This window comes from Eptesicus fuscus, chromosome 5 (genome assembly GCF_027574615.1).
Source record: "Eptesicus fuscus isolate TK198812 chromosome 5, DD_ASM_mEF_20220401, whole genome shotgun sequence".
Taxonomy (NCBI): domain Eukaryota; kingdom Metazoa; phylum Chordata; class Mammalia; order Chiroptera; family Vespertilionidae; genus Eptesicus; species Eptesicus fuscus.
In genome coordinates, this window is record NC_072477.1 from 39,531,228 (window position 1) to 39,546,392 (window position 15,165).

Sequence of the window (15,165 nt, forward strand, 5' to 3'; positions counted from 1 at the left end):
GATTGGGGCCTGTAGGTTGAGGGGAGGGACAGGGCACATGGAAGGTTGGCCACTGGCCCTGAGGAGGGAGCTGGCCCTTAGCCCCCCTGGGAAAGGGGCCGTGTCTGCTGCCACCCACCCCTGGTTCCCCATCCCAGCCCAGGGCCAAAGGCCCTGGCAGGGTCGGGAGAGGAGGCGACGGTCACCAGGCTGGGCATGGAAGGAACGAATGCTGGATGCTGATGCCACCAGCTGGCCATGGGAGGTTGGCTGTGGGAGTGCACTGAACACAAGGGGGCAGCTTCTGCATTGAGTATCTGCCCCCTGGTGGTCAGTGTGTCATAGTGACTGGTCGACTGGTCGTTCCGGTCATTTGATTTATAAAAGCCTAAGCAACTGGCTGACTGGCTGGTAGCTATGATGCACAATGACCACCAGGGGGCAGACACTCAATGCACAGGCATGGAAACACGGAACAGACTGAGGAATCTCAGAGAGAAGTGGGGAGGGGGAAGGGCAGGAAGAGATTAACCAAAGATCTTATATGCATACTAGAGGCCTGGCCTGCGGGAATCGGGCATGGCCTGCAGGGATCGGGCTGAAATTGGCTCTCTGACATCCCCCAATGGGTCCCAGATTGTGAGAGGGTGCAGGCCAGGCCGAGGGACCCCACCAATGCATGAATCCGTGCACCAGGCCTCCAGTCTATAATAATAAAAGCATAATATGCTAATTAGACTGGACAGCCAAATGACCTTCCAGACGTCATTCTGGACATCCTTCCCGATGAAGCCGCTGTGGCGGGGGCCGAGGCAGAGGTGGTTAGGGGCAATCAGGCAAGCAGGCGAGCAGTTAGGGGCGATCAGGCAGGCAGGCAGAGTGGTTAGGGGCGATGAGAGAGGCAGGCAGAGTGGTTAGGGGCGATGAGGCAGGGAGGCGAGCCATTAGGGGAAATGAGGTAGGCAGGCAGAGGCAGTTAGGGGCCATCAGGCAGGCAGGCAAGAGGTTAGGGGTGATCAGGCAGGCAGGCAAGCAGTTAGGGGTGGTCAGTCAGGCAGGCAGAGTGGTTAGGGGCGATCAAGCAGGCAGGCAGAGTGGTTAGGGGCAATCAAGCAGGCAGGCAGAGTGGTTAGGAGAGATCAGGCAGGCAGGCAGGTGAGAGAGGGATGTCCAACTGCTGGTTTAAATAGTCAGACATTCCCAGAGAGGTCCCAGATTGCGAGAGGGTGCAGGCCAGGCTGAGGAACACCCCCCCCCCGTGCACAAATTTCATGCACCGGGCCTCTAGTATAACATGTTTATAGTACATGTTAGTTGTTAGGGGGAAAAGGAGAAAAATAGTTGAATAGAATAGAGAGTGTCAGGTGTGAGTGATTAGTTCTGAGAACCAGAGATCAGAGAAACATTATAAATGGAGTTTATTGCATATTTTATTTTCTTGTCTTTTTAATTTTTTTCCCATGGATCAGTGGTTCTCAAACTTTAACTGTCATGAGAATCACCTGGAGGACTTGTTAAAACACAGTTTGCCGGCCCCACCCCCAGAGATTCTGATCCAGTGGGGCTGGGTGGGGCCGGAGAACCTACATTTCTAACAAGTTCCAGGTGATGCTGGCTCAGACCACGGGCTTGGAGAAGTGCTGGCCTGGAGCCTGGAGACCATGAACAAGGAGGCTGCATGGCTGGTGAGTTCTGGGGTCATCTTGGTATTTCTGGGATTCCTTCTCTCCCCTAAAGTTTCAGTAGTGCCTGGCCCAGACAGCCTTTGATGGATTTCTGAATAAAGTTGGCCCTTATGCACCTGGCTGGGTAGAATTATAATTAAAGTCTAGAGATAACCCAGAAACTTCCCTGGATTCAGTGCTGCAATCTTTTGTTCAGCTACACTGGGGGAAATGGGAGTTTTTTTCAGAATCTTTTCCTTTCCTAACTTGTTTCTGAATATATTGAAACTTTGAAACTAAGAAGCGGGAAATGGTCAAATAAGTGCAACTGAAGGAACAAAAGGCATGACTGAGTCACCGTAAGTTGGAATCCTTCCTATCAGCTGTACCTACTAAAGCTGTGCGACCCATCTCTCCCTCCCACTGCTTGAATTCAGCAGCTCCTCATCTCTTTCCCTCCTTTGCAGGAGGGCACTCTGGGGTCTGCATATTGGGTGTCTTTGTGCCTCTCCAAATAGAAAGGTCATAAAATGGGGCCCTTTCCTCTGAGCTGATGCAGCCCACAGCCAGGAAAGCAGGACCAGGGCTGTACCTGGGTCCCATTCACTTCTTTAGTCAGCGCCCTGGTCTAGTGCACTGACCGCACATAGCTGCCCAGGGCCCAGCACACCCACGTCCACCCATCTGGCACCCCCACCTGCTCTGTCCACAAACCAGGCCACCAGTATGATCTTCCGCAACCTCCATTCTGATTGCACCCTGGCTTCAAAGTCTGCAGTGAGTATCCAGGCCTCACAGAGCTGCAGCCCTTCCCTGCTGCACCCAACACCCTTTATGATGCGAAACTTGCCTCTCTCTTCAGCTTCTTTGCCAGCCTCCTTTGCTCAGAATCCCAGATCTCTGCCAATGGAGTTACTAACGCAGCCTGGATATGGCCTTCTCCTTTATGCCTCTGTGGCTTTGCACACCCCATTCCTTAGACTGGAGAGCTTTCCTTCATGCCTTTTCCCCTTCGTTTGCTCGGCCCATTTCTATTCATTCTTTTAAAAAATAATTTTAGGGGGGAGGTAGGACGGAGGAAAATAATTTCATGTAAAAGAAATATGGACTTATTTTAGAACTTGGAAAATACAAAGAATTATGTAAAATATATTCATAAAAAAGGTAACTGGTTCACACATCTATTTTTTTCAAGGCATTTTCTACATATGTACTTTTATGGATCATATTCAGTTTGTATCATGCTTTTTTTTTTTTACCTACTATTGCACTATAAGCTTTCTTCTCATTTTTCATAAATGTGTTGAAAACATTCTTTAATGGCTGTATAATGTTTCTATATGTTTGTGTGTATATATTTCTAAAGAGTTTGTTTAACCCTTGCTTTGGCCATTTAGATGGTTTCCTTTTCATTTTTTGTGCTTCTGTATATAATGCTACACAGAAGAATTTTGTTGTTCATTATATTCCACAAATGAGTGGGATCATGTGATTCTTATCTTTCTCCGACTGGCTTATTTTACTTAGCCTGATGCTCTCCAGGTCCATCCATGCTGTTGCAAATGGTAAGAGTTCTTTCTTTTTTACAGCAGCATAGTATTTCATTGTGTAGATGTACCATGGTTTTTTAATCCACTCATCTGCTGATGGGCACTTAGGCTGTTTCCAAATCTTAACTATTGTAAATGAGGTTTTGTACATAACTGTGCCCACCCCTCTGATGGTTTCCTGGGAGAGAATTCTAAGTTGGGATTACCGGAACAGTAGAAAAGAACACTTTTAGGCTCTTGATCTACACTGTAAGGTTGCTATCAAGAAAAGGTGGACACACTGACAAACTCACCAGGGGAATATTCATGTTGCTCTTACTTCATCACAGCCTCTGTTATTGAGAGTCATACTTCGTTTGGTCCTGGAGAATTTGATTTTAATTTCGCACTTCTCTGATTAGGCAGGACATTTTTCTACATTTATTAACCATATGTATCTCCTCTTATGTAAATCATAGCTTTGTGTCCACTGTCCAGTTTTGAACTGGAGTCAAAATTCCTACTCATTTTCAATTCTTCACTTAGCATCTTCTCACTGAGAAGCTCTGACAACGCTCCACGTCCCCCCTAGTCGAGGCCTCCTCTTCTGATAGCTCTGTGTGCACATTCGCTATCGGGATTTCTACCCTCTACTGTAATTGTACATGCCTGTGTCCCCCATTGCTCCTGGCCAGCTCTGAGTCGTATGTGTTCTTTTCCTCAGCACTAACCCTGGTACAATGTACGTGTCAACGAAGACTTATCTAATGAACTAATGAATAAATCAATGAAGATCAAAGAAGTGTTGACTTTTAACTTAACATGAATGTCATCAGGGTAGCTTATCTCCATTTTCTAGAGAAAGGGTCATTAAGTCCTTGGATAAACCTACGCTGACTTATTTAATGTAATATAAATGCTGGTAGAACAGCCCATTAAACTGCTAAAGAAAGAAGTACTCCTGGAATTGTTTATTCAAAAAAGAAAACAAAACCTCTTTCTTTTTTAGAAGAAAAGTAATTTCCTCTGCAAAATATTATAAAGATGTTTATTGATTCATCTGTGACCTTTTCAGATGACCTTGACAATCATTACAACACACCTTCCAAAAGGAGAACACAAAAAACTTCACTTCCTCCACAATAAAACACATATGTACTCACACTTTAAATATACAAATGAAAATTAAACTGAAAATGACTGCATTTTTCACCACATCATACTCCCAAATTATAACTCATGTATTCCTAATTGGCCATTTCACAGTGTTGCTACACACACACACACACACACACACACACACACACACACACACACACGTATCCAGGTTAATATCATCACTGATATAAACCAGAGGTGGAAAGTGGGGTTGCTGCTACGTTGGCAATAAGTCCAATGCTCTTGTCTTTGGAAGAGGTGGCTGACCGGGCGTCTCAGGTCTGTTCAAGGGCAGCCGGCTCTCCATCTCAGAGTCTGCATGTGTCAGGGTACCAAGGGACTCTAGAGATGCTGAAAATGCCCCAATGTCCCCCATCTGTTTTTTCACCAAAGGTAAAAGCCTTTACCTGTGTGCTTTAGTTTAACAGCTGCAGCGTATCTTCCCCACTTGTTCCTTTTTCATAGTGTTGCTAACCTTTGCAAACATTTAATGTACAATTAAAGTGCTCAGCTGTGCTCCATCTGAGCCCATCCTGCTCGTTTTAAAAGTGCATAGCTCTCCACAAAATCTTACTGTTTCCACAAAGAGCAGAATACGGCTGTTAATAGGTAGATGTTAAGGTCCCTGTCACCACCCTCAGCTGAGGTTGACTGAGTCCTGGGCGGGCTTTTCGCTCTGCTGAATGCCCTGCGGCTTCGCACAAACATAGGCAGTAAACATGGCTCAGCTCAGCTCGGCTCAGCTCGGCTCCCTGGAAATTCTCACATCACTGCTTTCAAAGAAGCATAAACCCTTCCTCCCCAACATCCATTAGTATGATAAACCTATAAAATGCAGGTACCCAAAATTGAAACAGTATTTTGTAGCCACTCCCAAATTTTGATTCTTACTGATATCTCTGCTTCAATACACAGGAAACTTCAAACGATAAACATTAATTTTTCTTCTCTGGGTAGTGGGCATAGTCACATCTTGCCTTAAATCTACTTATTTATAGCTTCTCCTCTCCAAACCCCTGACTTGGCTGTACTTACCATCTCACTTCTCTGAGGAACATCTATAATTCAGACATACTTAGATCATTTGGAAAAAATAATAAATGGGTAATTTTGATACAAAACAAAAAAGCAGGTTTCACTAGAAATGAATAAGAAATTTTAAGAACACCCATTACATAACTGTAAACAGTGGTGTTTCTACTGGGCTTAGACCCAGTCGTCTCAAGACCTCTCAAAAATTAGGGACACCAAGTACAAATGTTGGAACAATTAGTATCATTGCCTTAAAACTTTTAACATTATTCACAACATTTAAAATTCTAGTCACTATTACTACCTTGAAAAAAAAAAAAAAAGGACCTGACTGGTTCAAGTACATAGAGTGACAATGCCTTGTTAAGATATCAAATACTTTTGAAAATACATTTAGATGTTTTGTGATGGGAGATAACTTTTTAGGATTTAAATTGAAGTCTTTTTTTTTTTAGCGTGGTTCTTTGATGGTAAATGTGATACATTCCTCAGCTTACCAGAGACTGTAAGACTTTGTCACAGACTGGATTCCATGTGAGTTTGGCAGGAATTGCTGTGCCAGTTCCTATACATAAGAGGCCTTATGAAAATCTTGTGAAAAAACATCCGAAATACTGATGTCCTGAAAATGATGAAAATCCAAGGATCCGCAATTGAGATCACAGATATGAAACGCAAGGCACTGAGGTCTCCGGCTTCTTCAGAAGTTCTGTTTTTCTTGGTGACAGCTTTAAATGCTCCATAGTAAGCACGATACTGTTTTAAAGGGAAAATATATCCATTATAATATTGAAAGGTTGGTGGCAGCAATACATTCACTTATTTCAATCAGGATACATTGCTTTTCTGTAAGAATATGGCAGCTCGGCTTGGACTATGCATTTTGGGCAAATTTACTGCAGCTGATGGGTGCAAGTGAGGAGCCTGGGAGGTGCAGAGCCAACATGGGAGGCTCAGTGGAAGTGGGGGACTCCTGGGAGACCCCGTCTAAGTCCCTATAGCCTGTTTTACCTGCTGTGAACACAGGAGTTTCTAGGTCCCTGCCTGGCCCCTCAGAGGAGGAGCTGAGGTGGGACTAATCCAGTCTACTGAATCTTTTACAAACAGGGTCACCACACTGCCATAAATTCTGAGGTTCTCTGTCTATATTCTCTTCAGTTCTTCTTTCTTCCTTCTGCCTACTTCCTATCCTCTCTCTTTTAAAAAACAAACAAACTATATCTTTATTGATTTCAGAGAGGAAGGGAAAGGGAGAGAGTGATAGAAACATCAATGATAAGAGAGAATCATTGATCGGCTGCCTCCTGCACCGCCCCCTACTGGGGATCGAGCCCGCAACCTGGGCATGTGCCTTGACTGGAATTGAACCTGAGACCCTTCAGTCCGCAGGCTGATGTTCTATTCTCTGAGCCAAACCGGCCAGGGCCCTATCCTCTCTTATTAGTCAACCCAGAAATAAATCACCCTTGTGAAATGTCACCCGTATGGAGACATCAATGGAACAGCAGCATCTAAGGGCTGTGAAGAGACAGGAAATACTCCAATGAAAAGACAGGAGACCTGTGAAAGGACCTGGCCAAGTCATGTTAATTACTTAGCATAGATGGTTACCTTTCTGAGGTCAACATCCTCCTTTCACACTAGGAAAAAACACACACAAAAGACATATAAGCCTACTTACCTGTGCCCAGTCACTCCTACTGCCTTGATCCTCTCTGAGGTCTCTGTGGCCCCCCAGAGCCTGCAAACTACTGAGTGGCTTGTCCTGCCATTCAGCCAACACTGCTGCCTAGCCCAGCATTACCACTACCTCCCTCTCCGCTGGAGGCCAGCCACTTTTACTCGATGCTATTATACTCCCTGTGCCCACTGAGATTCTAAATCCATAATAGGACAAAATGGACCCTAATGGGACAGGAAGTAGGCTAACTCAACATTGGTGGGAGGAGATATGAATAAGTGCACAGACCAGACCCACTTAGGCAATCAAGGGACATCTGCTGGAGAAGATGTGTTTTCCCATCCTTGTTTCCTTACCTTTTTGCTCTCTCTCTCTCTCCAGAGCATTTTAGTGGCCTCAGCGACTCCCATCTAGTACACTTAGGAAGATACACCGTAACTGGAAGATCTCTCCCATCATCAGGGCTTAATAATACTAATAGTGACAATAATAACTAATGCCCATGTTCCCAGGCCCTGTTCTAAGCATTTTACTTTGAAAACATCAGTTCATCCTGATAAAAACCCCGTGAAGGAAGTACGACCATTATCTCCATTTTAGAAGTGGAAACTGATTGCATGCCCAAATCCTATCGCCTCTCAGGACCAACCTCAAACATCACCCCCTTCAGGAAGTCCCAGTGAAGTAGTGGCCACGCACACCAGCTTCCGCGCCTGAGTCTCTGGGTTAGAGTCCCCTCATTGGCTGTGTGACTTTGGGCAAGTTATTCCGTCTCCTCAGCTACACAGTGGGGGTACTTGTACTTACCTTCCAGGATTGTCAGGAAATTTGAATAAGATGGTATGAGGAAAACCTGGACAACAGGTCCTAGCTTACAATGAGAACTCAATAATTCACTATTGTTATTATTTTATCAAATAGGAGAGGCTCTTTTCCTTCTCTAAACTCCCTTATGGGCCTAATTACTCCCACCCACCCCGGTATTATAGCTTATGTGAGCATATGTGATGTTTTTCTCATTTTATATCTCCACAATGACTTACAGTATATTGAATGTTGTAGGTAACAGACATGTGCTGGATGGATAAATGGCTGACAACAGGCTATGCAATTTGGTTGATTTAAAAAGCAAATGCTTATATGAGTCTATCTTTACATTTGTTCCTTTCTCCTCCAAGTGTAGTGCAGCAAAATGTAATCCCAAGTATTTGAAAATACTAGACTAGCTGGGACCTTGGTAATTGAGTGGAATTTATATAATTAAATCATTTTATTTTTAAGCAGTATTTGTCCAAGTTAATCCTATTGCACATTATTAGGTTAATTGTATTTTCAAGTCACCTGATTTGTAATACAATTGTATTGATCTATACCTGAACTTTTAATTTAATATAATTTATTTTTAATTTTTTAGTTTACTAACAATATGACAACTTCGTTTACGACAGTGATCAAAGTACACATTCTATTAATTCTTACAAATTATCAATTTGAACACAATTTCGACTTTTGAAAAATCTCTGTCCATCAAAAGTATTCTCTAGAACATACTTTATAAACTGCTTCTATAAAAGAGGCTAAAATACTGAATAACCTCGGAATATACATCTGGCATTTTTTAAGTAGGTCAATTTACACAGAGAATCAGTGTGAGAAAAGCGCCCTCGGTTGGATTTAGAAGTCCTGGAGAAAATGTTGCTATTGCCAACTCTGGAGACCTATCTTAGTGGGATATTTCCATTCTCAAGAGCTCTCTTGATTCTAAGGCCCTCTTCTATCCAGTCCACCCATCACAATACTCTGCCCTCTGCTCTAGCCCTTAAAATCCACTCCTGACTCTTTTCCCGGGCCTGATTCTTGCTAACCAATCTTTACATGCCTCTAAGAGCCTCCTGTGGAAAGAGCATCCTGCCCATTCTGTCTGCGTCAAAATGAAACACACATAGGAGTTATCGCAATACATGCAGGATGTCCTCTACCACTTCTCTGACTCCACGGACTTGGATATATGCAATTACTTATCTTCATGTGGCTTCAATTATTACATCTAACTTACACATGAACATCCTCTCTCACCCACTGCTGCTCACCCACTGCTGCTCCAATACATGGTGGTTTTCTAAGATAAATATAATTTTGATGAAAATATGTTATCCACATTAGAGAATGTGCTGAAAACTGCCTCTAAAGCTCATCTTGTATTTGCTTACTTTCTTCCTACTGCATCAAATTGAAAATTTGAAAATTCAATCTAGTTAACTATCATGCTCTATCTAATTCAGCATCACAGCAAAGTTAATTTAAAAAAAAATCATATTCCAGCCCTAACCGGTTTGGCTCAGTGGATAGAGTGTCAGCCGGCGGACTCAAGGGTCACAGGTTCAATTCTGGTCGAGGGCATGTACCTTGGTTGCGGGCACATCCCCAGTGGGGGGTGTGCAGGAGGCAGCTGATCGATGTTTCTCTCTCATCGATGTTTCTAACTCTCTATCCCTCTCCCTTCCTCTCTGTAAAAAAATCAATAAAAAATATTTTTTAAAAATCATACTCCAACACACTTTTCATCAGCTTAATGAATACAATATTTATGCTATAAATAAAAGTGTTCCTTAAAGTCTCCCCCCTTTCCCTAGATCCATTCCTTGAAGAGTGATTTTCAAAATGTGGGGGTCTCTAATACCCTTTCAGTATATCTGCAGGGTCAAAATTATCTTCATAAAAAGATAGTTTTGACCCTGCAGACACACTGAAAGGGTATTAGAGACCTCCACACTTCATAAAAAAGACATTATTTGCCTTTTTGCCTTTTATCCTCTCATAGGTATACACTGAGTTTTATGGAGGCTACCTGATGTATGACAATATCCATTCCATTGCCAGGGATAATGGAATATGTGCTTGTGTATTCTTGTGCTTTCTAAGGTAGCTGGTTTAAGAAACACATATGTGCATTTTCAGAGACTGTTCTCCATACTTCTGTGCTCTTAACATGCTTTTGTTTTTCTGTTTTACCTGCTATAATATATTTATTTTATGGTTCACTTAATCATTTTTGAAATCCCAGCTTTTCCTTTGCATCTTTGCAAAAATACAAGAAGTACATTTTGTTAACTTGTTTTGAAATAATATTTTAATTTTTTCTTATTTTTAATTACTAATATGAGAAATACTGATATATATATATATATATATATATATATATATATATATATATTCAATATAAATTAAAGCTCTTTGGTTCCTTAATAATTTTTAAGAGTAAAAAGGGGTCCTTGGACTAAAACAAGTTTAAGAACCACTGCCTTAGAATATAATGCTATCTCCTGAGGAGACCATATTTCTTTTTTGTTTTGTTTTATCTATTTTATTATTTTTAATTCTTTATTATTTAAAGTATTACATATGTCTTTTTCCCCCCATTGACCTCTCCCAGGCCACTCCCGTCCCCTAGCACATGCCCTCACACCCCTAGTAACCATTGGTTATGCTTATATGCATACATACAAGTCCTTTGGCTGATCTCTTACTCCCCCCCACTCTTCCTTCTGAGGTTTGATGGTCTGTTCAATGCTTCTCTGCCTCTGGATCTATTTTTGTTTACCAGTTTATGTTGTTCATTATATTCCACAAATGAGTGAGATCATGTGATATTTATCTTTCTCCAACTGGCTTATTTCGCTTAGCATAATGCTCTCCATGTCCATCCAGAGACCATATTTCTTAATGTTCTATGCCCAGCCCGCAATAATAAATGGAAATAATAATAATTAGTAATAACAGTGACACTACTTTTTTAGGCCAGGTGCCTGGGTAGGAGCTATATATACAGGGTTTCCCCAAAAAATGTATCCACACTTTAATAGCTGATAGCTCAATTTTGAATGTATTTTAACAACATTGCCTTTATAATCATTCAAACTGTGTACTAGTATATGTATATTTTGGAAAATATATATATGTAACTTCAGGTCTTTATAGCTATCTTACAGAGCAAGTATGGTTATCCTTGTCTGAGAGAAATTGTGGTTAGAAAGGTAACTAAGCCATATTCCCATCAATCCTCGAAATCCCATATGAGTCACTTAACTTCCCTTAGAGATATATCTAGATATGATGTTCTTTCCACTGTGTTATGCTGCTTTCAGCACTGTTCTACTGGAAACACTCAAACTCAGGACATAATATCCATGCACTTGGCTATTGTCTGCTTTTATCACAACATACGTAAATAAGACTATTGCTTAGAGCAGGGGGTCTGCAAACATGTTCTATCAGTAAATATTTTCTATTTTATGGGATAAAAAGCAAATAGTGATTATTTGGTGGGTAGTTATATGATGAGAGAAGACACATTTCCTACAATTTCTATTAATGAAATTAAAAATCTTATATAATAAAAGGCTAATATGCAAATTGTTCCCTCCACCGGAAGTTCCATGGGGAGTTCAACCAGGGGGCAGGTCAGCCACCGCTCACAGCTCCTCCCCCTGGCCCCACCCTTGATCAGCACCCCCTCCGCCCCCATGGAGGCAGGCTGGCTGAACCCCAGCCATGCATGAATTCGAGCATTGGGCCTCTACTGTAATAATAATTAAGTACAATTTTTTTTTTTTGTAATACATGTCTACTAAGGAGAATAATAAGAATCTTTTTTTCTTGGAATAATGTTTGGCTTAACTGGGGGTTCAGAGTTCGTGTGCCCTATCATCAAATTGATTGCAAACCTTCATTTGTAAAAACTATTCTTAATTTCATGGCTGGACAGCAACAGCGGGCAGGATGGACTTGGCCTGTGGGCTGTGGTTGGCCAAGTCCTACTTCAGAGTGTGGTTCTCCAAATGTGATCCCTGGATCAGCAGCTCCCACCTCACCTGGGAACTTGCCAAGAAGGAGAATTCTTCAAAAACGTCTGACTCAGAAGCTGGGGAATGGAGTCCAGCTAGCTATGTTTTTTAAACGTCCTGCTGATGATTCGGAGCGTGGTAAAATTTGAGAACCACTGCTAAATATCTACACCTATATCCAATCTGTTTATACAGCTACAGATTTATTGACTTATTTTTGGGTGCTCTGATCCTGACTGCATGATGAAGCTATAGACACCCCCCCACACACACATACTCCTTAAAGCCTTCATTTAAGGGAAAAATCACATCATATGTCACTTTCATCCACTCTGGAAAGTAACATCCAAAATTGCTACGTTGCTATAAGAAATTTAACTTTCCTATTCACAGAAGTCTCAAGAACTCCAAAGGCATTGACTTGGCAATGCATCTGTTTAAATGTTGCTCATGTTGAAATAGTACACGGCGGGGGTGGGGTGGCGGAGGTGAGGTGGGAGAGCGGGCGCCGAGAGGGAGAGGAGTGACACTGAAAAAGTTTTCTCAGGCCTCAGCCACACTCTTAGGTGTCTTGACGGGACCCCAGTCTTGGCTGGGACCCCAGGAGGAAATGCCTTCAATCTCCACCCCATTAGTAAATTGAAACCGCAGATAACGCCTTTTGTGTCAACTCGGTTGCCAAGACAGGAAGAAAACCAACCTGTCCAGACAGGTCATCGAAATGACACCGGTGACTGCAAAGTGCTTTCCAAACAGCCTCTCCGCCTCAGTCGCCACGCCCCCCTCCGGCAGCAGCACCAGGCACGGCACCCGCACCCCCCAAAGCTAACGCAGGAGTTTTGGGAAACGAAACCTATGCTTTCCGTCACTCGCCCCTGCAGACCACGCGGGCAGGACCGCTCCTCTGATTCCCTTTCCCCGCCAAAACCCGGGAGAAGAGCTCCCAGATCCCATTCGATCACTACGGATGCCATGACAAGCATGGGCAGGTCTAACCAAAGAAAACATTAAATTAGTCACCGGGGCGCAGGAGAGGACCCCTGTTGCCAAGGAGGCACCACGTTCTCCCCCAAGTTCACAGTCGCAAAAACAACTCACCTTCCCAGAGGGAAGCAGAGAGGAAAGGTTCTGGCAACCGGAGAGGTTTCGCGGGGCCACAGGGACACCGAGGGGCTAGGTCTTTCCCTGGCTTTCTCTGACTTTCCCTCTTCTCCCTCAACAAACTGGGCCATAGGTCCTGGGGCTGTGGAGTGAGGGAACCCGATGTGGGGAGCCCAGCAACCAGCCCTCCTGGCCCGGGGCGCCGCGTCTCCAGCGCGCTCCACCCTCCCGGCCCCGCACCCGCGGCCCTACGCGCTCCCGGCGGGCACCCGCAGCCTCGGCGAGGAGCGACTCACAATTAAAGGCAGGAAGCACATGGTGAAGAGCACGGTCATGAGGGCCAGCAGCAGGAGGTGATCCAGCTCCTCCAGGGGCGGCGGGGACGCCACCCTCTCGCCGGCGCCGGGCTCCACGCGGTCCCTGGTGAGCGAGCGCCGGCGCCGCCGCAGCCGCCGGTGCATGGAGTAGAGGCTGCGCATGGCGCTCAGGTTGCACAGCACGATGGCGAGGACCAGCAGCGCCAGGAGGCTGGCGTAGAGCACCGAGTAGCCCAGCACCGACGGCGAGCGCTCCTCGTGCCCCATCTGGATGAAGCACCAGGTGCCCGGGCAGTACTGGACGAACTTCCCGAAGCCCGCGAAGGGCAGCGCGCAGAAAGCCAGGCAGAAGGCGCCCACGGCGGGCGCCACCAGCGCGCCCCGGCGCAGGGTGATGTGCCGTCGGTAGAAGAAGGGGTGCCCCAGGGAGAGCCAGCACTCCAGGGCCATGGCCAGGAGCTGCAGCGTCGAGGCGAGGCCGAAGAAGGACATGAAGAAGGCGAAGGCTTGGCACAGAGAGCTGCCCGGCGGGGGCACCAGCCCCCACAGGCTCCGGTTCTGCGCGTAGGCCGCCAGCACGAAGGGGCTCAGGAGGGACTTGCCCAGCAGGTCGGTGACCGTCAGGCCGCACACCAGCACGTAGAAGACCGAAGGCGGCGGGCGCGGCGAGCGCAGCGAGCAGGACGACAGCCCGGAGCGCGCCAGCAGCCCCAGCGCCAGCAGGTTGCCCAGGAGGCCCGCGCTGAAGAGCACCCAGCCCATGGTCGCGGAGTAGCCCTTCTCCACCCAGGTGGTGTTTTGGCAGCGGAAGAACGACGGCTTCATGGCGGGCGGCGTGGAGGCTGCGGGAGGGCCAGGGCCCCCGCGTCCCGGGCTGAGGAGATCCTGGCCGCTCCGCGTGCGCCCCGGGAGGAGAGGCTGTGCCACAGAGGAAGCTCCGCGGCCGCCGGGTGTGCCTGCCAGCAGGCACCTCCTATCTAAACTCTCTCGGGTCACACCCCTCCCGAGGGGCGGGACGTGTGGCCAGCTGCGCGCGGGGCCCAGAGGTAGACCGCGCGTGGAGCAGCGGAGCGCAGAGCTGGGCTCAGATGCTGCGGGTCCTCAGGAAGGACGGACACATGCCCAGAGCCGAATAGGAAGAAGGAAAGCTGCCAGACTCCCAGCACCCCGGCCAGTCCTTCCTAAGAGGCCAGAAAACTACTGAAATGAAGGGGAAACGAAGCAGCAGCTACTAGGGAGGAGGGGTGTCGGAGGAGGCGGTGGCGGAGGTGGCCAAGAAGAACGCTGAAGAGGAGGGCAGTGAGGAGGCTGAGAAGGGCCACCACCCAGTGTCTGAATTAGTGGCGTAGGGAGGGGGTGGGTAACTAACATTTGCTTAACACCGAAGCCTTAGCTCGAATTGTCTTCTGGATCTGTGCACCAGGGAACACTGGCCTGCACGGCATAGGTGAGGAAACTGACGGAGACTTTGGAGGGTTAAGTGATCTGCCCAAGGCGACAAAGCTAGTAAGTGGCAAAGCTGGACCTGGAACCCGGATCTCCTACTTATAAAGCCCACCAGTCTTGGCTTCTCCTCCTGAGCTTGGCCAGGTTTCAGGGAAGTGGCTGCAGGGAAAAGCAAGGGAGTTTGGCTCGGTGGATGGAGCATTGGCCTGCGGACTGAAGGGTCCCGGGTTCGATTCCAGTCAAGGGCACATGCCTGGGTTGCGGGCTCCATCTCCAGTGTGGGGCGTGCAGGGGGCAGCCGATCAATGATTCTCCTTCATCATTGATGTTTCTGTCTCTTTCTCTCTCCCTCTCTGAGATCAATAAAAATATATTTAAAATAAAATGACATCTAGCCAGCCAGCTTGGCTCCTG

General features: G+C 45.9%; 1 protein-coding gene across 1 annotated transcript; it reads right to left on the reverse strand.

The window, feature by feature from the left end:
• Positions 1-4,205: 4,205 nt before the first annotated feature.
• PTGDR (prostaglandin D2 receptor) lies at positions 4,206-14,276 on the reverse strand. Its single transcript, XM_008139240.3, has 2 exons — positions 13,285-14,276; positions 4,206-6,118 (listed from the first exon to the last, which is right to left on the reverse strand). The coding sequence occupies exons 1-2, from the start codon at positions 14,128-14,130 to the stop codon at positions 5,879-5,881; spliced, it is 1,086 nt and encodes a 361-aa protein (XP_008137462.2). The 5' UTR covers positions 14,131-14,276; the 3' UTR covers positions 4,206-5,878.
• Between the last annotated feature and the right edge of the window lie 889 nt (positions 14,277-15,165).